Here is a 25,041-nt window from a genome sequence, read left to right as displayed (position 1 = left end):
ACATATCTCTTCTGGGCGCCTCTACTCGTGCCAGCCATATGCGGTCCTCCAGAGATGGTGGATATCTCTCCCTCGACCGCGGGGGGAAGGACGTCCTGATCTATCCGAGGCCCGGGCTGGCTGGCTGGGACCTCTGGAACGGGTCGACTTGCTGGGACCCTGTTTCGCAAGTATTGCGCCAATGGGCCTGCTCGGATGAGAGTTTCGATTTCATCTTTGAGATGCCTGCAGTCGTCGGTATTGTGGCCGACGTCGTTATGGAAACGACAGAATTTTGAAGTATCTCTCTTTCCCTTGTGGTGCTTTAATGGCTCCGGCCTTTTCCAAGGGACCCGAGCAGCGTTGGCCAGGAAAATATTTTCCTTGGACTGGGTGAGCTCGGTATATGTTGTGAACATGGGCTTGAATTTATCCACATAATTATTCTTCTTCTGATCGTGATGGCTGTTTTCACCATTTCCCTTTCTTTTGCCACCACCGGGCTGGTTGTTCGGCGCGACGTCGGGAATCGCCACTACGATCTCTGTCTCCGTTCCAGCGGGCTTCTCGGGAATCTGGCTGGTCCCTGCGGCGGAAGCTTCAGCTTCTTCTAAGTTTATCCACTCTTGGGCTCTGTTAAGGAATTCGCTAACCGAGCTGACTCCCCTCCTTTGAATATCTTTCCACAGGTCTCCACCGACCAGGATTCCGGTCCTCATGGCCATGAGCTTGGAGCTATCGTCAGCGTCTCTGGCTCGAGCAGCGACATTCGCGAATCTGCTCAAGTAAGCTTTCAGCGTCTCACCGGGCTGCTGTCTCACGTTAGCTAGGGAGTCGGCTGGACTCGGGCTGCCTGGGAGGCGCGGAATGCCCTTTTGAAGTCAGCCGAAAAGGTCTTCCAGGAGCTGATTGACTGCCTTTTACTCTGCTTGAACCACTGCCTGGCAGGTCCAGTCAGTGTGGAAGGAAAGATCAAGCAACGCAGCTCCGGGCCGATGTTATGGGCCATCATTAGGGTGTTGAACATCCCTAAATGGTCCGACGGGTCTTCGTCCCCGTTGAACTTTGACAAGTGAGGCATACGGAAGCCAGACGGGTATGCCGTCGCTGCTATGTTGGGGGCGAAGAGCTCCATTTCGTCACCCGAATCATATTCGTCTTTTTCTTTTTCTGTTAGGAGCTTTCTCATCAGTTCCTCCATTTGAGTTAGGCGCTCGAGGGTTTTGTCCTGAGATCCTGGGTTATTTCGGGGCTGTTCAACAGCTCCGGACCCGTTGTACATATTAGGTGGGTTGTTGCCCCCCCTATCTTGAGATAGGTTATTTGGGACATTCCCTCCGTTACGTACTTCGGATCGGACTCCCACTGAACGGGCCTGGCTACCATCTCCGGTTCGATCGTCTCTGTGAGAGTTGAGGCGATCTCGGAGGTCGCCTCCCTGTGTAGTCTGGTGACTTTGTGCCGAACTTAGTCGCTGACGCAGGTCTCCTCCCGAGAGATTACTCCGGCGACTACCGGTCCAGTGGCTCCTGCTGGATAGGCTTGGAGTGCGTCTTTGGCGGTTACGATCTGATCCTTCCCCTGGCACCCTGCTGCGCCAGGAAGGCCCAGCCGACGGTGGGTCTCTCCTACTACTCCCGTAGGCCGGGATGTCTCGGACGGGCTGAGGAGACGGGTATCTGATTGGAGAAGGAGGATGCCTGACTGGGGAGGCGATCCTAGTTCCGTCCGGACGGATCAAATTCGGTGGGGGCCTTTCGGCCCTGCCAGCCTGCTGGTCCCGCGCCGGGCGAGCTGGACGAGGCGCAGGACGGTCTTCGGGGACGGGCTGATATCTCTGGCCCTCCCCGGATCTTCTTCGGGAATTTCCTCGATCTCTCCTGGGCGCCCTCGAGGAAGATTGAGAGCTAGGGGTTGATGTCCTAACCGAACGGCTGTATTGCTGTTGTCCGGTTCTAGGCATTTCCCTGAAGTTTGCCTCTTGGTGGTGTGATGAAGGGGTAGAGCTGGCTGCAGGAAGTCTATCCGAACGGCTATGTCTGGACCGATTACTCCGGCGAGACTTAGGAGCCTCAACTTGTCTCTCTCCAACGTTAACGTTGGTTGTGAGAGGGGGTAGTCGGTCCAGAATATCCTGGATTTGCTGACCAGCTGCTGCTAACTGGCTCCTCAGCTGAGCATTCTCCATATCCACCGCAGTATAATAACACGGATTCAGATTAGGTGGCCGGGGCGCTGAACTACCAGTGTCATCTTGGCCCGCCAGCTGCTTTCCTGGCCTCTGCTGGACTTCAGGAATTTGCTCATCAGGGATGGCAACATGGTGGGCCTCCGGCCCATCATGCTGTTCTGTTTCGTTGTCATGTCTGGATCGAGTGGTCACCATAGTTGGATGTTTGTGGTAGTACTAATCGAACTTGCTCTCAATGAAAGCACCAAACTGTTGACGCGGTTCTTCGCCAACAGGTAATTAAGAGAAGAAGAGAAATGGATTAGTACTCAAAGTAGAACCGTCACAGATATGAAATCTTAGAGAATGAACTAGGTGACTCAATACACGTTTTTTAAGTGGTTCAAAGGTTAAAATCCTTCTACTCCACTAGTCAATATTATTCATATATTCTGGGTATTTGGTTTACAAAGTATATGGCTCTTTAGAGACTATTTTTCCCAACCCCTATCAACTCCCAGGGTCCCCATATTTATAGGAGAATGCACCTGGAAGTTGGTAGGGAGGTCATCCCGTGACCTTACCATTTGTCATATCAACTCTGTGACATTTATGATTAATTCCTAAACCTGACACATAAGTGTGGTCTAATCAGTATGTAAGGAGATAATGGGCCGCACGGCCCAACCCAGCCGTGGGTGTCTGAATGCGCACGTTCCTGCTGCGTGTCCGAGAAGTCAGGGGGATATCGGACACGTGATGTCAGATATATGCACGTTTATCTTGCGTGTGTTGACTTTACAAAGGGTCAGAGATCCATGGCCAGCTCATACCACGAGCTGCTTCCCGGAACCGACCTTCAGCCTTCAGGCCTTCTGATGCCTTCCTCCAGTCTTGGGGGCCCCTGGCGAGCCTTTGAGGATCCCTCGAGCTAAGAAGATACGATCTGGAAACAGGATCTCCGGCCTGGGGGAGTCCTCCGACTAAACCATGATTAGTCCGAGGCTCGACCTGCTAATCAGCCCGTGGGAAAACTAGGGCGTACAGCACTATATACCGAAATCCAAAATCATCAATACCGAAATTGGAAAATCTTGCTTCCCAAATTTTTTTCGTTATTTTGGATTTTTAAAAAAGCAACATTTTACTTGCTTATGATGCAAATAAGATACTGATTGATTACCTTTTCATAAAAAGTTTTTTATGTACCAAAAAACTTCACTTTAAGATAATATTATCTCATATACATTTTGATTAGCCACCTTTAAAATAATGATTTCATTTTTACGTTATATTATGCTGTCTTGTTGTTTAAGATACATATACGTTACCTTTTTTTTGTAGCAACATTTACGTTACTACCTGTAAACCTATATAAAAAACTAAAGAGTTACAATAAAGTATAAGAACTTACCATATAGCTTATTAGTAAAGTTATTATATAGTTAATTTCTGTAACATTATTTACGTTATCTTTAAACCTATTTAAAAAACTAAGAAGTTACAATAGAAACTTATCGAAATCGCTCTATAAAATAGGCTTATTCAGAATATCATATGTAACTTTTAATATGAAATAGCAAAATACCTTATAGTAACCCATTAAGTTAATTGGTATTTTTAATTTTGTTTAAGTTTAAAGTTTGTTTACTTTTTAGTTAACAAACTATAAAAGAAACTAACTTTTCTTTCCCATCGTAAAAACACATATGCTTACCACCTTGAAGAATAAATCGCGATAGTACCACTTTTGAACCTAACCAATCAAGATATGACTAGAAAAGATTTTAAAGTTAGGAGAAAATTAGGTACATAGACCTTGGTATATATGTAAATAAAATGATGACTAGTATTTTTGTAATTAAAATGAATTTCTGTCCTGTAGTGTTAAAAAATTTACAACTTGTTACAATTTACAAGTTATTCCTATTTTATTTTTTATAATAAAATAGATAGGTTTTACTATATAAATTAATGAGTAAAACAAAATTTAGTTTGATACAACCTGTGGAAATTTTACTATTAGAGCATAGGTTTAGGAAGAATCACATTAACTTCCAGCTGAATTGTACAAGCAAAATTCAGATCATATCAAACTGTCATTCAAGGACCAGAATAGGAAATGTTTTCTATGCAACAACATTATGAGAGAAGAACTGCAAACAATTAAACTGTGTGATGAAGCTGATGCTACACTCTTTGAACTCTCACAAACCCTAAACCATTGCAAGTGCGGCTGAACCAAAATCAAAGAAATGCTCATCAAGACAAGCCTTCTTGGACCTTGCACAAGCATATCAGAATGTCCCTTGTGCTCTCTGCCAGCAATCACCAAAAAATTCTCCGACCATAATAATCGCGAGCACAAGACAATAATGAGAATGCCGTTTTGTTTTCAGACATGGGCTCACTGATTTTTTCACTTCTCTTTCTTAGCCAAGGCTTCTGCTTTGAACTCACTGCCAGCACTGACCACAAAGCCTGCACCAACCTGGAATGCACTGCAATGTAAGATACCAATTGCAAGTCTACGCAAGAGAGAGAGAGAGAGAGAGAGTCTAACTTGGCAATCTTTTAGTGTGACGCGCTCTTGGAGTTGTACATTGCTGCATATCACCGAACCTTGAATTGAACAGCCATCCCCGATTGTAACATGATTCATAACTATTGAGTTAACAACCTGTACATATTCAAGAAGATGAAAAGTACACAGATATTATAGTCTCACATTTTTAGGAAATCATAATGAAAGAATACTATAAATCCCCTTATGCTATAATAAACTAATGGATGATAAGAAATTTAAAAAGCAGATTATGCTTATCCCAAACCTCTATAATCAAGAAACCCTTGTACCTTTACATTAGAGCCTATCCGACAGTGACGGCCAATAACAGATCTTTTAACACTGCACTTGTCACCCATTTGTGAACCTTCCCCTAGCATACATTGTGGTCCCACCTAAAATCATTCAACCAGATCATGAGTACAATAATTATGAACTTGAACTTGAATTTGGCTGTGATGACCTAAACTTTCCAAACGCAACACATAAGTACTGACAATGACTTGTATTCATTTTGGAAACACTCATTTGCATAGGTGTTGAACTCACGGTTGTTTTAGATCCAAGCTCTGCTGAAGGATGTATTATGTTATGATGGGCAGACAAGGAATACCCAGACAGATGAATCTTTTCTCCTATGACCTGACACAGTTAAAGAAAAAAGAAATTTAAAATTGCTTGACCCTGAAATGCAGTCAAGAAATAATTAAATATATAAAGAAAAAAGAAATTTAAAATTGCTTGACCCTGAAATGCAGTCAAGAAATAATTAAATATATACTTGTGAGAAAGAAAGACAGAAAGAAACTGATACAGAGACATTTTAAATAATAACATCAGAAGAGGGGGGAAAAGTTTCAAAAAGAGACTTTTACAGTAATCTCACATCTCGATTAATGTCACTGAATGCTTGTATGGAATTCAATCTTGCACAATACTTGCTGCTGTCAGCAATGTAAACACAACATTTATGAGTCCTTCTGACAGGGGAAGAGCCATTAGGACCTAAAGCATAAAGTTGGTGAAAGCTTGGCTTTGATGCATTAGCCAGGATCTGAGACTGAACCAGTTGATTATTCTGGTAACCAACCTTCTCATTTCCATTTTCTTCTGGTTGTGGTACACCATTTAACAATACCTCTGATCTCTAACACTCACAAAAAGAAAAAATAAATAAATGAAACTTGCATTGATCTTGAAGGAAATCATCTATCTAAAAGGAACTAATTACGCAGCAAACAAAATGAACTAACCAGCTGGCTCCGAACAAGATAAGGTAATACATCTTGCTTTAAACTATGAAATGCCTCCTTTTGATCTAGAACTTCCTGTAGAACAGACCTGGAGGGAAATCAGGAACTCACCAATGAATGTGACAATCAATTTGTATTCAAAGAAGATTTAAAATTAAAAATCATAAAAAAAGTGTAAAAAAAACCTCTTAAATGCATATAAATGAGCATCCATCAGATCTGATTGAATTTCCATCTACAAGAAGAAATTAATGACAATATGTGTGAAACATCAAATTGTACAATATCTCATCAAAATCAACTTATGCCAACATAAATCTTCCCGTAGATACAGGCATACATTTCTTTCAAAAAGAAAATTAATTAAGAATTAAAAGGTAACAATAAGAAATGAAACGAATAGGCACAATGGCTGACAACAATACATTTTTGCACCCATTGTTTGAAAAGAAATGCATATAGATTAGCTAGCCAAGCGTCTTATTTGGCACTCTGAAAACATTATTAAAAGACTAAGTCAATCAATAGCTCAAATTTAGGTTGAGCAGAAAAACATAGAACCTCAAAAGTTTCTAGATACAACCAAGCAGGTGAAAACAGTTTCACGAACTAAAAGGGCAATAAAACTTAAAGGTGGTTTTGACTAACATAGCATCTCACATTATCATCAACTCCAGCAGAGGGCAATAAAAAATTAAAGGTGGTTTTGACTAACACAGCATCTCACATTATCATCAACTCCAGCAGAGGGCAGTGGTTTTATATAACAGTCAACAAGAAAACATAAAGAAGGGAAACAAAAAATAGAGAAAATAATGAGACGAGAGTTCTAAAATCCATTACCTGTCCCACTGCACGAAGTATGCTCTTTTGGATTCGAATATCCTTCTCAAGTTCTGCCCCTGGTGAGAATCAATAGGCACAAGCTAAGACACAAATCACTTAATATCATTAAACAAAGAGGTGAGAAATATAATGATCCGATATAACCTGTTGCTATGTAGAGTAAAAACTGTTTTGTTGGGTCCAACCCAATCAGATTGACACGTCCAGGTTTCTTAGTTTTGTCCTTTCCTCCAGAAGATCCCGACTCTAGAGGTCCACTAATAGGAGTGGAGCAAAGCATTGCAGTTACAACTGCATCATTGCGTCTATGAGCAGCAGCCACTGCACCAGGAGGAACATCAGAAACAATATCACCACTCACAACCTGCAATAGCAAAAAGAGCCAATAGCTATAGCAAAGCCAACTATTAAAAACACAAAAAACTGTAGGCAGCGGAATCAAACCAAAATATCATTTGCTGTCAGGTGGTGTGCAATTGCCCGAAGTGCACCAGCTGTTCCAACATCCTCTGGGACTGCAGCAACCTGCAGTATATTGAAAAATTATTTAAGCTTTGTATCCCCACGAAACAATAAAAATAATGAGACCTCCATATGTTTTAGTAAAGCTGATTGGTGGAAAATAGCAAATAATCATAATAGACTCAGATGAGAACATGATAATGGTGATAATAGTCTTCAGAGCCATCTGTTTTCATAACTTAGCTTTATAAACACCATGACCTCCCTACTCCAGATCTTAGCACAATTTCTTCCACTTAAATAATTACACTGGCCCTCCCATTGAACGATCCAATGGACTATAGTAACTTTTTTTTTTTCCTTTTAAATTATCCTATCGTTGAACAATACAATCGACTACTAATAAGTTAATAACTTCTGTCAGTTAGTATATTAACTTTTCAACTTAATCACCTCATTATCTGGTTCATTGCAATCAATAATTACACTGGCCCTCCCATAGAACGATCCAATCGACTATAGTAACTTTTTTTTTTCTTTTAAATCATCCTATCATTGAACAATACAATCGACTACTAATAAGTTAATAACTTCTGTCAGTTAGTATATTAACTTTTCAACTTAATCACCTCATTATCTGGTTCATTGCAATCAATCAGTCACTGCCAACACTACAAATTTATGGTTTTAGAAACTATTCACTTGACAGCAACAAACCCAGCTGCCCCCACCATCACTTCAGCATGCAATAAGCACCATAAACTATCAACAACAGCAATAAAGGAAATACTAGACACTCTTCACATTTTATCAATTACGACAAGTAAGTCCAAATGTTTTCAAACTATTATCTTGAGCCAGTCAACTAGAAAAAGTATCAAAAATCAACAATATTTATTAGTTCATTACAGCCTAAGCCAAACTAATAAGTTAACTTAAAACTAACAATAGCGATAAGTACAAGAATAATATTGCGAGGGTGTCTCAACTATCAACTATAATTCTTAATTTATTACAGCTTAAGCAAACTTTTTAGTCAAAAAAATAGAAATGGATATAACTACATGAACAAAATTGAGGAGAAATTCCTGCTAGCCAAGTACCTCAACATGTAAACGATCAACATAAGCTCCAGATATCCAACCGCCAACTCGAAGGGCTGCATCTTCACCTTCAACTACCTACATGATTGCACATAGCAAAATCAACTCTTACTTTAGCTTTAGGGTACTCGCTATCAATAAAAATAAGAAGTTTTCACCTCAATTAAGCCATGACTTGTTTGATCATTTTCTACAGTCAGGAGCATACAAGAAAATACAAAATTCAGGAAGAAAAAAAATCAGATTGCAGAGAGCAAAATAAGAATAAAAATCCGTACAACAATGAGATCCTTGAGATTATTGAGTTCCAAGAGCTCCAGAACGTAGGAGAGAACCGGCCGATTCGCCACCGGAAGCAGCGCTTTCGGAACCTCCTGCCATCATGAAGAAGAGGACTCATTGGTAACAAAGAAAATTTGAGGTATAGAGTTGCGAAAGAATTATAGAATAAAGAAATTGGTGAACATTCTCCGTTCCCGTTTCGGTTTTTCTGAGAGAATGAATTATTCCCAGGAATCAAACAGAAAGAGAAAGTAGGGGAACCTTTGAGACAAGAGGAACGAGATTCTTTGAGGTGCCTCCTGCCAAGACCACCACCTGAAAATCCATGGCAGAGAGAGAGAGGGTTTTGGTGGGGTTTCTTCGAAAATGTTGGATTGAAGAAGCAGTCGAAAGGCAAAAGCAATGAAACCCGGTCTGGTCTGTGTAGTTGTGCTATGTTTGTGTCACTTACCTGGAAAGGAACTGGAGGCTGGGCTTCTCGTCAAATATTTTGGGTTTTGTAAGGTGTAGGCCCAATAACAAGAATCTTTTCAAAAATGACAAAAACAAAATACGGTTGTTATGTTTCCTTCAAATTTACTGTATCAACTTTTTTTCTTTCTTTCAATTTTATAACTTGTTCTTAGAAATAGTTGATGTTTCAATTTTCTCAGTAAAAATAGTAGATGCTGTACCAGAATAAATTGATGTTTTAGTTTTTTTTAAAAAGCAATTTATGTTTCATCTCTTGGGATGTTTAATTAGATTTTCAAGATAAAACGTTTAAAATAAAAAAGAACGTTGATGTCTTTTTTTGGGCACTTAACAAAAATTTGAGGTTACTTTCCGTATTTATGATCTAGCAAAAAAATTAAAACATGATAAACAAAATATCATAAACAAAAATACACTCTCTCTCTCTCTCTATCTTACTTTCCTCTCTCCCTCACGTATCTTTCACTCACTCTCTTCATTTTCTCTCACAACAATGGCAGCCAACCATTTTCTCTCACAACAATGGCAGCTCTCTTACATCGGCAACTAAAAATAGATGTCGTACCTCCAGTCACCACCGACGCCATCTTCGAGTTGTCTTCTTCTTCTTCACGTTCTTCTTCGTCTTTTTTGTTGTTTCACATCTGATTTTTTTTTTTCAGATCTGGTTTTTAATTTCAAATTTGTCTAAGTAACTGGTTACTGTCACAATCTAGTTTTATTTTCAAATCTGAGTTTTTTGTGGACCTAGCTATAACCAATTACCTTATTCAATCTTCCTCTTCTTCTTCTTCTTGTTTTAATGTTTTTCTTTTTTCTATTTGTTGTTCTTCTTCTTTTCACATTTGATTTTGCATTTTAAATTTGATTTTGCACTTCAGATATGATTTTTTTTCAAATCTGTTTAAGTAACCAGGTACCATGATAATTAATTTTTTTATTCATATTTGATTTTTTTAGACCTAGTTGTAACCAGTTACGATAACAATCAATTTAGTTTTGTTTGTTTAGATCTTATTTTGTTTGTACAGCTGACTAAGCAACTAGGTACCATGACGAATGATTTTTTTTTAGATTTGAATTTTTTTTCAAACCTAGTTGTAACCAGTTACGATTATGATTAGTTTATATTTTTTGTTTGGATCCTATTTTTTTCAGATCTATTTTTTTCCAAACCTAGCTGTAACTAGTTATCTTCACGATTAATTTACTTTATTTTTTTAATATCAGTTTTTTCTTTTCCAAATCTCACTAAGTAACCAATTATAATTCAGTTGATATTTTGATAATGGTACATTACTAAAAAAGTTAAAATTATTTTTATAGTTGTAACTAGTTACCAACACACCACTTAAACAATAAAACTAATTTTGATAGTGGTAACGAGTTATTACCACACATCACTAAAAAAATTGACAGTGGCATATGATTACTACCACATAAAAAAATTTGTTTTGATAGTGGAAATTGGTTACTGTAGAGAAAATGTTGAAAATGATAAAAAATGGAAGAAAATAAAAAGAAGAAATGTGAATAAAAAACATGGTGAAAAAGGTCCGAGTTTTTTTTCTTCAAAAAATAATGCAAAAAGAATGTTTTATGAAATATGAATGATAAAAATTATTACAAATAGATTAAAATTATAAAATAACCTCAAAACATATTAAAACTAGCTACTAAAACTGTATAAAAATAAAATATTACAAATATATAGGAAAAAATTCTCATAAAAATATAAAAAATAAATAGTATTTTTGCCCCCTAAACTTTTGACACTACTACATTGTGCTCCCTATAATACACGGTTAGTTAAAACTTCTCCTTGAACTATTAATACTATCAGATCGTGCCCCCTGTTACGATATTTCAAATGCTAATTATTTTATGCAAATCGTAACAAGGGGCACAATTTGATAGTATCAATAGTTCAAGGAGAAATTTTAATAAATCGTATATTTTAGAGGACACAATTTGGTAGTGTCAAAAGTTCAGGGGACAAAAATACTTTTTATTCAAATGTAAACAAAAAAAAATATGCCATAAGAAACTTAAGAAAAAAAAACTCCGATATTTTTCAAAATTTAAAATAAAAAATTCTATATTTAGTATAATTTACTCTTTTTTTTTTCTTTCAAAAAGGAATGTATAGTGCAATTTCTCTAAATATAAAGAAGGAATTTTTTTATAAATGTTCGAGAAACATTATATTTTAACAAATATAGAAATTTCAAAACACTAGTTAATTATGCAAATAGTTTCTCCTTTAAAAGAAAAATGAGAATTTTAATCAATATATATACAAAATTAATTACAATATGAAGATATTTCTAGTAGCATACCAATAATAAAAATGAAAAGAAAAATACATAAAATACTACAATTTAAAATATCTACGTTTTAAACAAAATATTTTTAATATGCAATGAAAATGAGAAACAAAAGCCAGCCTTGCTTTCGACTCACAACCAGAGTGTGTGTGACAAAATCCAAGAGAAAGAGGAGCGTCTTGAGTCATTTTATGTTAGAGAATATAATATATTGTCTCGGAGGAAATAAGAGAACAATTATATGTTTACGCAAAATAATAATAATACAAATGATAAGATGATTAGTTAAATAAGATTACATCTCTATAATAAAAAATACAAGTAAATATAAAAATATGTAGATAAAGAAAATAAAAGAAAATACATCGCTAGAGAGAAAACTAGTAAATATGTAGAAGATATTACAACTCTAAAACAAAAGATACAAACAAATACGTAAAGAAAAAATAAAGAGAAGAAACAATGTAACAAAAAGAACCAACGAAAGTGAAGAGCATTGGAGATCACTAATTTGAACAAGGTTTACAACCTTTGTCCAAAAGCTTATTTCCATATCTCAAGCACTAACGGATTCTCACAATATTGGAAGTAACTCTCCGGAATAATCAAGCATTTTGATGTATTTCTAGCAAAGTACTCTGGTGGATACAAATAGAGTTATGTTACAAGTGAGCATTAGACTCCTATTTATAGAATTTGAGATAACTTTTGAATTTCAAATTCCACTACCCCATGGTTGTTACCAATGTTTAAATGGATGTTTATGAAATTAAAATAGAAATTTTGAAGTTACTTGGGATGTTAGAATTATTCAAATTGGAAAAAACTGAAAAAAGAAATTGCCTGTCAGCACCCTTGGTCGCGACCACTAACCTCTGTCCCCAAGCCACAGCCAGGGATAATCAGTGATCGCGGCAGTCACAGTGCAAATTTCAGCCTCCAATTTTCAGTTTTAAAAAAAAAAGTTCCAATCTCTTCCCACAGATTTTATAACCTCCAAACACCTAATGAGATTTAAAAATATGTCTACAACAGTCATATGACATGAAGACTTTGTGAAATCCAAATTCAAATGTGTAACATACAATCTACACATTATTGGGTAATATTTAGAAATTACAAATTTGTAACTAAAAAATATGTCACATTTGGGGACACACAAATTTTTATTTTATCTAACACTATATTTTTAAAAATAATATAACATTTTAATCACACGATTTTATGCGACATGTACTTACGAAATCTGGAAACATGTCAACCAAGTGTGCAACATTCATGGCCACCATTCTTGAGTGTTTAGAGGAATTAAAACGATAGTCTCTTTGGGGATGGATATATCTTATCGTAGCCATCATAGTTTAGATTAAATATATTTTTTACACAATTAAGATTAAATATATCTTTTACACAATTAAGATATCATGCATTCCACTGATCTCTCATTTGATTATTTACAAAATATAATTTAGAAATATCTTTTACACAATTAAGATATTATGTCACTACTACAAAAAATGATTTTTAGGACTAGCATTGCGAGTCCTAAAAAAGTTTTTAGGACTAGCGGGGCGCGAGTCCTCTATTTGAGAGCGTAAAAAACTGTTTTTAGGACTCACGTTGTAAGTCCTAATAAATCTGATTGAGTGCCTTTAATTAAGTTTTTAGGGCTCGCAATAACATTTTTAGGACTCGCAACGCGAGTCCTAAAAAATCTGGTGTGAGTCCTAAAATATCTAGTTGAGTTCCTTTAATTAAGTTTTTAGTGCGAGTCCTAAAAAAATCTGGTGCGAGTCCTAAAAAATCTGGTTGAGTGCCTTTAATTAAGTTTTTAGGACTCGCAGCGAGTCCTAAAAAATCTGATTGAGTGCTTTAATTAATTTTTTAGGACTCACTTTGCATGCCCTTAAAAATAATTTTTTAAAAAAAAATTGCAGCTACAATTTTCATTTTGATTTAGAAAAAATATATCCCTTTGAGTGTCCAAAATGTATTATATATGTTAGATTTCAAAATTTTCAAAAGAAAATACAACAAAATAATTTTTTATTAATTACTCAAAAATATAATTTCAATATTTAGTCTACTCGGCTTACAAAATCATATTACATGATAGTTTATACTACAATCAAGTTCTATTATCACCAAATATTAAACAAGAAATATATACAAAGTTAGTGAAATATATTTTTTATTCTAAAAACTTCAACTACCAATGTTGTCTAGTATTGCGCCAAAGAAATGCATCTCAATATAGACCTGCACATTATAAAAAAGTTCTTTAATACACATCTTGCACTGAAAATAGAAAATTAAAACATAGTAAAGTACACATCTTGCACGGAAAATAGAAAGAAAAACAAAGCCAAACATAGTAAAATACACATCTTGCACTGAAAATAGAAGAAAAAGAGAAAGCCAACATGTCACCATCTATAGAAAATTGGACAGCATATCCCCTAATTTACTAGCCTAGCTATCTGTTACATTCAACACCAACATGTCAAACAAATCAAATAGCACACAGATTTTCAACCATATAGTAACACCCTTTCATCTTTTCATTAATCGATAACACCCTTTTACAGTAAATATACACACAAGGTTGAAATAAACTTAGTGCATTACAAACATACACCCTTTCATAAGATTTGAACAATAGATACGTATATATGTTTAAATACCAAATCAGAACACTTCATGTTTAACCTCAAAAATTATTTGTATATAATCAATTATTTCTAGCTAAATTTTCTTATTTGACCCCGTCAAAGCAGGGGAACAAAATACATTGACTAAGAAAACCAGTAATACACCAAACCATCCTTCAACACATAGAACAAAGAAACTATCAAAGCAAAATAACACCAAAAATGATGTCCAAAGTTGGTAATATGAGCCTATATATCTTCCTTTTTGAAACTTTTATTCTGTGAGAAGGGACAAGAAGAAAACTAACATATATAAAACAAGAAGTACAAAAGGCTATGCTATATGTGTATGCCAACACGCAATAAGTACATTCATACAAGTATATGTTATAATGAAACCAATCAAACAAACAAACACAATTCAATTATAGGATAATCATAGACAAGTCTACATAAAATCGAACAACATTTTCCATACACTAGGACCAACCATCTGCCAATATCAATTCAAACAACACACAAGTTTTCTTCCTTATCTCCGCAGCACACAAATTTCTCATATCCTACTTCACTAAAACACACAAGTTCTCAACCTTCCGCTATCACCACAGCACACAATAATAATCCCAGAACCTACTACACTATGGATGAATATTTAAGATATTCAAACTCCTCTAACATTTGCATAGTATTAAAATAAAAGTTAGAGGCATACCTCTTGCAAACTGTTGCCAAAAAAGTTTCTTTGAAGTTCGTCTCAGCACATAAACACCTTTACAATGTAATAAGATATAATGAAAGTGAGTCAAATCCGAATTAAATAATTAAATAATAATGGAAAGAGTGAAAAATAAAATATAACTAAGGTATGAATGGTAATATTAAAAGTTTATATATATTTTGTTTTTCCAATTGAAAGTTGATATAAAGGTATGAATAATATTGACTTTACTTGTTGAATGTTGTTGAGTATTTAACTTCTTTTTTCTTTTTTGAGGAAAGTAGAGTATTTAACTTTCACACCTTAAAAAAAATATGAGTTACTTAAAATCGACTCAAGTAAATGAAAATATGAAAAACTTATTCAATTAATAAGTGACATATATATGTATGAATAGTATTTAAAAATACATAAATGGCATTTGAATATATCATGGCACGTTTAGGCCCAGTGTGATAGAGTAACTTATTCAATAATTAACTCTAAATAATTCTGCTATTGTAAAAAGTATATAGCTGTAACATATATAAAAGTTTTATGTGCTTCCTAAATTATAATTTTAAAACAATGTAATAATATGTCTAGCTAGAGAATATATGACACTAGCTATATATTAAACTGCACCAATAATAAAAAATAATGTCAAAGATTACCTTATAACAATAATTCTTGATATAATATAATGATAATTTCCATCTCCAAGAGTCAATTCAATAAGAGATCGCTCATATGGATGAATAGTATGTCTCTTTGGAAAACTCTCCATGTAAGTCCTCAAAGGAGCTGCCAATTCCTGAAGACAGAGAAAGAAAGCAATATGTCAAAAAATTTACAGAAGAACCACTCTCCTTCCCTCTCAACCTCACCAACTACCAATATTTATGTAGAAAGTGCAAAACATATTACTATTCAGAGTATTTAATGGGTGATGATACTTTAAATTATAAATGACAAATGGAAGTTAAGAACAAACTTTCATCAGCGCATCAAGCTGCTTTGCACCGCTATTTCTCTCTCGCTTTGCAATGTTGGCAATGCCTATGTCATAAACAAGCTAGTTTAGCAGCAGGAGCTATAAACAGAGTTCCATCTAATCCCTTTATGTGCAGTTATGTCAACAAGAAACCACCCAAAACAATTACCTTTAGTTGGAGAAACTCTCTTGGCCTTCTTTATTGCTGAGTAAAGAATATCAAAAGATTGCATCACCATGGGCAGCTTTTGAAATGCACCAACTGTTTCAAGCTTCTCTGGTAATTTTTCCTAAATTAATAGCAACAGAATTACATCACTACAAAAAACTTAGAGGGTGTTTGGTACTTTAACTAAAAAATTGTTTTTTGTTTTTAAAAGCTAAAAACTGTTTTTTGAAAACAAGTGATGGTGTTTGGCATTGTTTTCAGAAAACAATTTTTAAAAACAAAGTTACAAAAAACAGAAAATTTTGAGAACAAGAAAAAATTGTTTTCTGTTGTTCTCAAATTTTCTCACTTCTTATTTTTCATCATTTTTTCTTTCAAATTATTTTATCTCATTATTTATTACAAACTTTTAAAATATTTTTCTCTTTGTAAATATATTTGTTAATTTTATATTTAAGATTTAAAAAAAATAAAATTAAAAAATTGTTTTTAGAAAACATTAACCAAACACCTCTTGTTTTTTGAAAACTACAAAACAATACCAAACAGGCCCTTAACTTTTAGTCACAGCCATTTAGTGAAAAAATATATGTATATATTCAGAAGTTTATATATTGTTCAAATACCCAACACCAAGGCTTGAGAATGATCAAACACAGTGCAGAAATCAAAACAACACAAACAATTTTTTCCTAGTTCAGCTCCATGAATCGTACTTACATCCAACTAGAGCTCATCCACACAAGAGTCCCTTAATCCACTATAAACCAATAAGAACAATACAAACCCAGCCAAAGCAATTTGTCTTTGGCAACTCTCAATCTCTAAACAAACCCCTTTGTGAAAATGTAACTCTCAAAGCAAGATACCAATATAGAGAAAATCTCTCTCTTACTTCTCTCTGTTTATGTCTCTAAGAAATACAAGTCACACAAATTAGTTTTTAGAAACAAGTCAGACCTATATATATTAAAGGCTGAGACTTATAGACATAGACCTAAAACAATGGATTTAAAGGGCATAAAATGACAACATATGGTATTTGTTACAAATATCATGGTTATGTATTACTATGAGAATTACTTACTACAAATTCCAAATATACATATATTTATTTGTATATACTCTGGCAGAATATATACAAATGGTTACTGAGGTATTTTGTTGAACCAGATAGCAAGAAGGAAGCCATCTTTTTGGATTTGTTGGAAGCCAAAAGCAAAATCTCCAGATGGAGATTGCCATGACTCATTTTTGGTAAGTTGCGCAGTGAGTGATGAACCCAAAGATATGTTCCTTTGAGTTTGATCAACACTAATAGTGCTGCTGATAGAGGAGAGCAGCATCAATATAAATAAGCTAAGATATATTGTATGTGAAGTAGTACTCATTTTTGTCTTCTAATGCAAGGGAAGTATAAGAAAAACTACACATCTACCTACTTATATATATATTATATTTGTGTTGGTAATTCCATACTTAATAATGGTGACTACTTAATTTCAAAATCTCAGAAGAAGAAAAGTCTATTTATTTAATATGGCTTTGATTTTTGGTGCCCTGTTTTTCTATGTTAATAAATGTCCATGTGGACTTTGAACACATTTGCTTTGGTGGACTGGGTCTTGGAATGGAAGAGTATATCATTCCAAATATACATATATTGCTTTGGTGCAGAATCATACTCTGGCAGCCTGGGTGTTTATAATCTCTTGTTTTATGAATAAATTGTAGTTGTATTGTGACTCTTAAGAATGCCAGAAATTAGTTTTTTATATGACTTAATATTGAGGGATTTTCAGGTGTTAAGTGAGGCTGAAAAGTTAAAGACTTGGTTGGATGAAAAGGAAGCTGAGCAAATGAAGTAAGTTATTCTTAATGTATTTTATATGTTGTAATGAGCAATTGAAACACAGATAAAAAAAAGTATCAAAGATGGATAAAAGACCAAAAAAGTTTCTAAAGAAACAGCAAATAATTTGAAGACAAGGGTAAAAAAGAAAAAGAAGAATGCAAACCTTTCATATCAATCACCAAATCCAAAAGCAAAATTCAACATCAAGTATATGTTAGCATGGTTTAATAGTTGAAGATTCTTCATTGGGTCCCAAACTTGCAATTAAGTTTATTGTTTTTGACTCTTATGACTAAATTCACAACTAGCTGAGCCTGAGTCAAGACAACAGTCACCTCCAACCAAACACTCACATACAAACAAATTCATTGATCAAAATCATACATAAACCAAATTCAACAAACCCAAGTTCAAAGAAGGTACCAAATCAATAACTATCAATTTGATTCACTCTTTTTATAAGTCTTTCACAATTTTCAAATAAGATCATGAGACAGAGAAGAAAGTTATTAGCCACCTAAAAGTAAAATATGACTGAACAAATTCAGAATGGGGTTGAAGCTTCAAGAGACAAAAATTCCCCATTGGCATAAATTTCAATGCTCTTAGGGTGAAAATGTTCATAACCATTCAGCAGCAATGCAGATCACCATTAGAAAAATAAATTAAACTCAAATATAGGTCAACAGAACCAAGAGGCATCACAATGTCTCAAACTTCCTTTTGGATGTGCATTGTAAAAACAAGGATCAAGTCACCAGAACTATTATGAAAACAAAGTAAGATAAATGAAGTCAAAGAGTAGAAGCACGCATACCTATCAAGCCTCTGAGTTGTCCAGCCCCAACGAGCCACCAAGCCTCCGCGCCGTCCAGCCCCAATGAGCCCCCAAGCCTCCACGTCCTGCCCAGCCCCTGCACCGTCGAGCCCAGACCCGAGACCCCCCACCCGCCGTCGAGCCCAGCCCTCGAGCCACCAGTCGTTGCTGTCGAGCCCAATCCCGAGCCACCAGTCGTTGCTGTCGAGCCCAGCCCCGAGCCCCCTGCTGCCGAACAGCCCGACCCCGACCCCCTTGCCGCCGTCGAGAGAGAGAAAGAGGGCTTTGGAGAAGAGAGCTTCGGGGAAGATAGAGGGAAAAGAGGGGGAAAAAAGGAAGATAGAGGGGAAGAGGGAAGATGGAGCTCGGGGAAGATAGAGGGAAAAGAAGGAAGATGGAGGGAAAGAGGGAAGAGCTTCGGGGAAGATAGAGGGAAAGAGGGTTTCAGTTTTTATTTTATTTTAAAATTTTCTTATTTACTTAATTAAAAAATATATGATATCTAATATATAAATTCTTTTTAGTTAACACAATTTCTTTTTATTTAAATTGAAAATATTTTGTGTGTGACTGAAATAAATCCCAAATGTGTATTTTGACCCTATATTTTTTAAACAATGAGACAATTTTAAGGACTTGCTTTGAGAGTCCTGAATACTCTATTAGCTCAAGTGTTTTTAAAAAGTATTAAGGACTCCCAAAGCAAGTCCTTAAAATTGTTAAGTAAAACACTCATTTTTTAGCCCATATTTTTTTAGGACTCGCATATTTTTTTAGGACACTCATTGCGAGTCCTAAATTGTGTTTTTTCAGGACTCTCAATGAGTGTCCTAAAATCTCCATAAATATTTTTAAGGACTTGCATTTATGTGCGTGTCCTAAAAAAGTGTCTCGTAAAGGGTATTTTGTAGTAGTGTGCATTCCATCTCGCATTCGATTATTGTAATGACCCAACTATTTCTAAGACTTTGGATCATTAGATCTACTATACATAACTACTATTTTGGGAAAGATACATAAGAAATAATATAACTTTATTAAATATCGAAATATTGTATCAAATACATAATAATCACTACAAGAATTTTGACTATATATCACGGTAAAATATCACACATATCTAAAAGCGTTATTAATAATTTTTTAAAACACAAAAATGATCAATGAAATCCTGGTGTGTAAAGAACGCCCTAGACTAATACTTATAAAACATTCACGTAACATTGTTTATAAAAGAATATCACTCATTATCAAAGTCTCAGTGGGGACTTTCTTAAAACCATGCAAGTTGGCGCCATTAGTTTTAAAAGAAAACATAAATTTTTATGCAAAGTTCAAAAGAAACAATAATTAAATAACTGAGTCCCACTGATAATTAGGAAAGTCTCTTAAAAGAAAACATAATTTAAATGGCGTTCTAAGATGATCGTTTTTCCGTCCATAGGACTACCCCGTGCCATACTCCCCACGATGATAGAACTCCTCACGTCACCACGCGTGCCATAAAGAAATCCTATTTGCTACCTGGAAGGAAAGTAAGGGAGTGAGCTAAAAGCCCAGTAAGGAAGTACATACAATAAGCAAGTAATGATACAACAAATACAAACAATAACGTTCAACTAAGACATCATGGCATATTATAACATTTTCGTAACATATCATCATAACATATCATAACGTAATCGTAACATATCATCATATCACATTCATACAACATACATGATGAGCATGGCCCGCTAGTTGTCCATGTCACCCTAATCATATTCATACAGAATACATGATGAGCATGGCTCGCTAGTTGTCCATGTCACCCTATGAGGTAAACAAGAGTCTCTGGTCCTTGAATAACCTCGGCGCGTCCGCCCTATGAGTTACGTCTCTATATCTTTAGTAACTCGTTTGATGTGTCTAACATCCATAAACATATCATATTCAACATATCATCACATTATGGCATTCATAATTCATAACAATTCATTCATACAACATTCTTACCATTCATAGCATAAAATCATAGAATCTATCTAACTTCCTTACCTCAGGTCCGAGCTAAGAAATTTTCACAATCTTTCAACCAGCCTATATCATAATCAAAACAACATTTCTTAGGTTCATAAAATTACTATTTTGCCCTCCCATACAACTCACGTGTGCATGGGCCATGCACACATAACAACAGTTACACATGACATGCAATTATTCTTAACTACACATAAAGCCATAAAAGAATAATGCTCATTTTACCTATTTTACATGCATGATCTTTTTATAAAAACCACATAGTTGAATAATAAACATAATTTTGGACGTAAAAGTGGATTTGTATGTAACATGCATATGTGGGAACATTACGTAATTGCGACGTTTTAAAAACGATAATTCTACATTTCTTACTTCTATTGTTTTAAAATTAATAGACATATAACATGCTTTATTTTTCTTAAAATTTCTAAGTTGATTAAATTTCTCAAAAGATTATTTTATTTTATAAAATAATTTGATTTAGCTTAAAAATAAAATATGTGACAATTTCATTTATTAATCTCAAATTACAAAGAATTAACCAAAAAAGCTTGGAATTAATTAAAATACCCATGTTTAATATGTTTCCTTAGAAAAAACAAATTTTAACATTGGTTAATTGTGTTACATAAATGATGTGAGAAAAATATATTTTTAAGTGTGGGAAAAATATATTTTTATTTAAATTATTTAAGACTTAGTTTTATGTAACATAAATCCATATGTGACAATTTAAATAATCATTTTTTAAAACATTTTAAACCAAACTTTCAGCCACTATTTAATTTTTTTAAAAATCACAAATAAATAGAATCTAAAAAATTTTCTCAATCAAAATAAAGAAAATCATAACTTATCAAAATATGCATTCATACCATATTAAAATACAATTTTTAATATTACCATAACTTAGAATAATAATTTTGTTTCAAAAACTCATCAAATTTATTTTAGTGAAACACACTTCCCATTTTCTTACAAAAATTCCAGCAACTATTTTATCTTTAAAAATCACCATATTCAATATAAAAACCTCATATTTTTCTAAAAATTCAATAAAAATTCTGTAGGTAATTATTTACACACAATATAATTTCAAAGCATAATTAAACTTCACATTAAATTTCTTAAAACATCAAAACATTTGCAAACTTTATTTGAGCACTCAAAACATTAATCTCATCATGAACAACATCATTTTTGTACAAAAATCAGCAAGCACATTAAATCATAAAATTTATTCCTTTCATTATATTCACAAAATTCATGCTCAATTATGCACAATATTTCAACACAAACCCTAGCATGCTTCTAACCTCTTTATCCATTTTAATCACATCATGAGTATACAATAATTCATTATTCACCTTAGAACTTATTCACAAGTCATGAACAACAACCACCATTGATCTTGTGTTACATATATTCTCAATACATTATTACCATGCAATTATTCCAAAAATCACAACCATCATAACTTCATACAAGATCTTGCCACAACCTATCATGTTTCTAAAATTTTCATTGACATAAAACATAATAAAAATAACCATCATGCTTTTGAAAATCCCTTTAGGCCGAAACACATCCAATAAAAAAAATAACCTATTCTTTCATGTATTTCAAATATTCATCATCACTACACATATTCTCATTACACAACCATAAAAATCAAATCCAACAACATAAACCCATGCATAAAATTATAAGAAAACACTCCATCAATCCATGAATATCATATCATCAGGGTTATAGATTTGATACATCTCTTGATTGTAAAATCAAGAATACAAAATGATCAACACCCAAACTTCACCACCCCTTGTCCAAGCCTAGGGTTTTTTTTTTTAAAACCACCATGAGGAGGAGAAAGAATTCAATCACACACAACAAATAAACAAAGTCAATATCATATAATCAAGAAAAGAGATTAGAAAAACAAAAATATAAGAAAAACATACTCTAGACTTGGTTCCTCTTCTCCTTCTTCTTCTTTCTTCCTTTCTTTCTTCTTCTCCCTCTCTCTCTAACACGCCACCCTCTCTCTCTCACTCTCTCTCTCTAGGTCACAACAGCCACAAAGAAAAATGCTCTCCTCTTCCTTTCCTTTCCCCTTTATTTCAATTCTCTCAATAAAGCCTCACCAACATAAAATGGTAAGTTTCCTTTTTTCCATTTTATTTTCTCTTAATTTCTTATTATTTTCTTTTATGATAATAGATATAAAAGAATAAAAGGTGATCACATTCCTATCCTAAAATAGCTAGTTTCTTCAATATTTGATTTTATTGCCTTAGAAAAATAAATGGAAAAAAATCAATCCCTTTCCCACTACACTACACACACTACACGCCCAAGCACTTGCCCCTTTTGAATTTTATTTATTTATTTTCCTACTTATTAAAATAAAACTACCCAAAAATATCAAATAAATGACAATTATAAAATGTGTAGAAAATCCACACTTGTGCACCCTATTACCATATACTTGCACACACTAAAACACTAGGGTGCATCACTATCTACCATGCACCTTAGTGCATTCAACCAAAATTCACATAATTATCTCAATTGTCACACTTATTTAAAATGTAACACTAATAGTAAAATAAACATGTTACACAATTATTCACATATTAAAAAAAATAATTAACCAAACAAACAATTAACAAATTTAAATTCAAAAGATTATACCAAACAATTCTAACAATTAAATAAAATAACAAACAATCAAATAAAACAAACAATAACTAAATAAAATAAACAACATTTAAATAAAACAATTCATCACACTTAACACTTAAATAAAATAAATCACAAAAATTTAAATACTCTAAATTTTTTTTTTTGGTGCACTACATGGCGGCACCTGAATTATTAACCGCGACTATATTCTATTTTCCCTCTCTTATTTCACTCGACATTCTCATTCTCTCTATTCTATCAAACTCTTTCCCTCCCCGACTTTCCCATCTCTCTGCCTTCTTCTATTTCCCTCCCTTTTCTTCCATTCTCTGTCGCAGTCTTTGCAGACTCCGAGCTTCGGCACTCCAGTCATGAAGCAGGCGGTACACTTGGGTTTGGTTCAGAGTGTGCGATGTTGAGGAATAGATTGTCATCGCTGCTCTCTCGTCTCTGCAGCGGGTAAAGTTGTCAGGGCTGATGTCTTCCACGTAGTAGTTGAGGTGAGTCTTTCTTTGATTTAGAAAGCGATTTTGTCATTCTTTGTTTCAATTTGTTTGGCAAAAGACATGACTTGCTTAGATTATTTTTCATATGCTTTTTTCTTTTTGCACTTTCTCTCACTCTTTTCCCTCATTGAAGAATAGCAAAATAAAAAGGGTAATCTTTAATTCTCCTTCGACATTGACAAAGAGTTTATGATTTTTATTAATATTTTTCTACCAATTTTTGGCTTAGGTCTGGTTGTGTTATATGAAATTGATTTAGTTTATTGGTTAGGATTGGTTCTTATTTTTTCAGTTTTGGGGTTTGCATTTGAAGGAAAAATAAATAAAAAAAACAGATTTGGGGTTCTGGGTTTGAAGTAGACTCTATGGTTCTACATTTTTGTGTGCTCACTCAATTCGTATTGTTCTTTAAGATCCTTTAAGTGGGCTTTAATTTGTTTGTTTTTCTTAAAGGTTATTTCTTTGGTTTGTGCTATTGCTTTTGTTTTTAATAGTTTCTTTTGCTGCAGCTGATGAAGGTAAGCCCTTTCCCCTTTAGTTCAGGTTTAATCTTGTTTATATTTGTACTGGTTTTTAATATAATTGATGGTCTATCTAATTTATGATTATGCTCACTGCATGGTGGACTCTATTGAGAATGTTACACGTTGGGTATGTATGTTCCCTTTGATTAGTATTATCTACATTACTAATTTATCATGTAAAATATACATCTTAAATGGACCAATGTGCTTATGCTCCCAATTAGTAAATCAGAAAAATTTGTTGTAAGTTTCATTTCAAATTAGTAAACGGTATTGCTGTCAATTATTATAAATCAGAAAAATCTGTTGTTGCATTGAAAATTGTCCGAGCCAATCAATTTTTTTCAAGACACATTACAAATTTCAATTGAGTGTGTGTTTGAACTTGATTTATTAATATAAATGGACACACTTATAAAATCTAGAGCTCACCATGATGAAGTGAATCTTCTCTGTACATATAACCTTGATCTAAAATCCTTTTAATATCTAATGCAAACATTATTTGATTTTTGCAAATGATCTAGCAGTAAGAGTTTATTTGTTTTGTCTTTTTGTTTAGTTAAAATAACTTACACAACGATCTAGCAGCCTGAGTTTATCTGATTTATTGGTTTTTGCATGCACATACACAACTTTCCTAGGCTCAATGCTGA

The 25,041-nt window shown here is 34.2% G+C and overlaps 1 protein-coding gene across 1 annotated transcript; it reads right to left on the bottom strand.

Moving 5' to 3' along the window:
* Positions 1-4,138: 4,138 nt before the first annotated feature.
* Positions 4,139-9,083, bottom strand: LOC133788763 (uncharacterized). Its single transcript, XM_062226360.1, has 13 exons — positions 8,923-9,083; positions 8,658-8,753; positions 8,380-8,457; positions 7,259-7,339; positions 6,959-7,178; positions 6,812-6,870; positions 6,154-6,203; positions 5,969-6,056; positions 5,602-5,862; positions 5,265-5,357; positions 5,006-5,110; positions 4,713-4,829; positions 4,139-4,640 (listed from the first exon to the last, which is right to left on the bottom strand). Exons 1-13 carry the CDS (start codon positions 8,986-8,988, stop codon positions 4,569-4,571), a joined length of 1,386 nt encoding a protein of 461 aa, XP_062082344.1. The 5' UTR covers positions 8,989-9,083; the 3' UTR covers positions 4,139-4,568.
* Positions 9,084-25,041: the final 15,958 nt, after the last annotated feature.

Source organism: Humulus lupulus, chromosome 7 (assembly GCF_963169125.1).
Source record: "Humulus lupulus chromosome 7, drHumLupu1.1, whole genome shotgun sequence".
Lineage (NCBI taxonomy): Eukaryota > Viridiplantae > Streptophyta > Magnoliopsida > Rosales > Cannabaceae > Humulus > Humulus lupulus.
The sequence above is the reverse complement of the archived record's forward strand: the minus strand, read 5'-3'. Positions and strand labels throughout refer to the sequence as shown.

Excerpts from the sequence above, each read along its gene's own strand:
- LOC133788763 (XM_062226360.1), bottom strand. The coding sequence starts at position 8,988 with ATGGATTTTCAGGTGGTGGTCTTGGCAGGAGGCACCTCAAAGAATCTC. Across the intron at positions 8,754-8,922 it reads TCGTTCCTCTTGTCTCAAAG|GAGGTTCCGAAAGCGCTGCT; the intron begins GTTCCCCTACTT and ends TCATGATGGCAG. Across the intron at positions 5,358-5,601 it reads TCAGTGACATTAATCGAGAT|GTCATAGGAGAAAAGATTCA; the intron begins GTGAGATTACTG and ends TAACTGTGTCAG.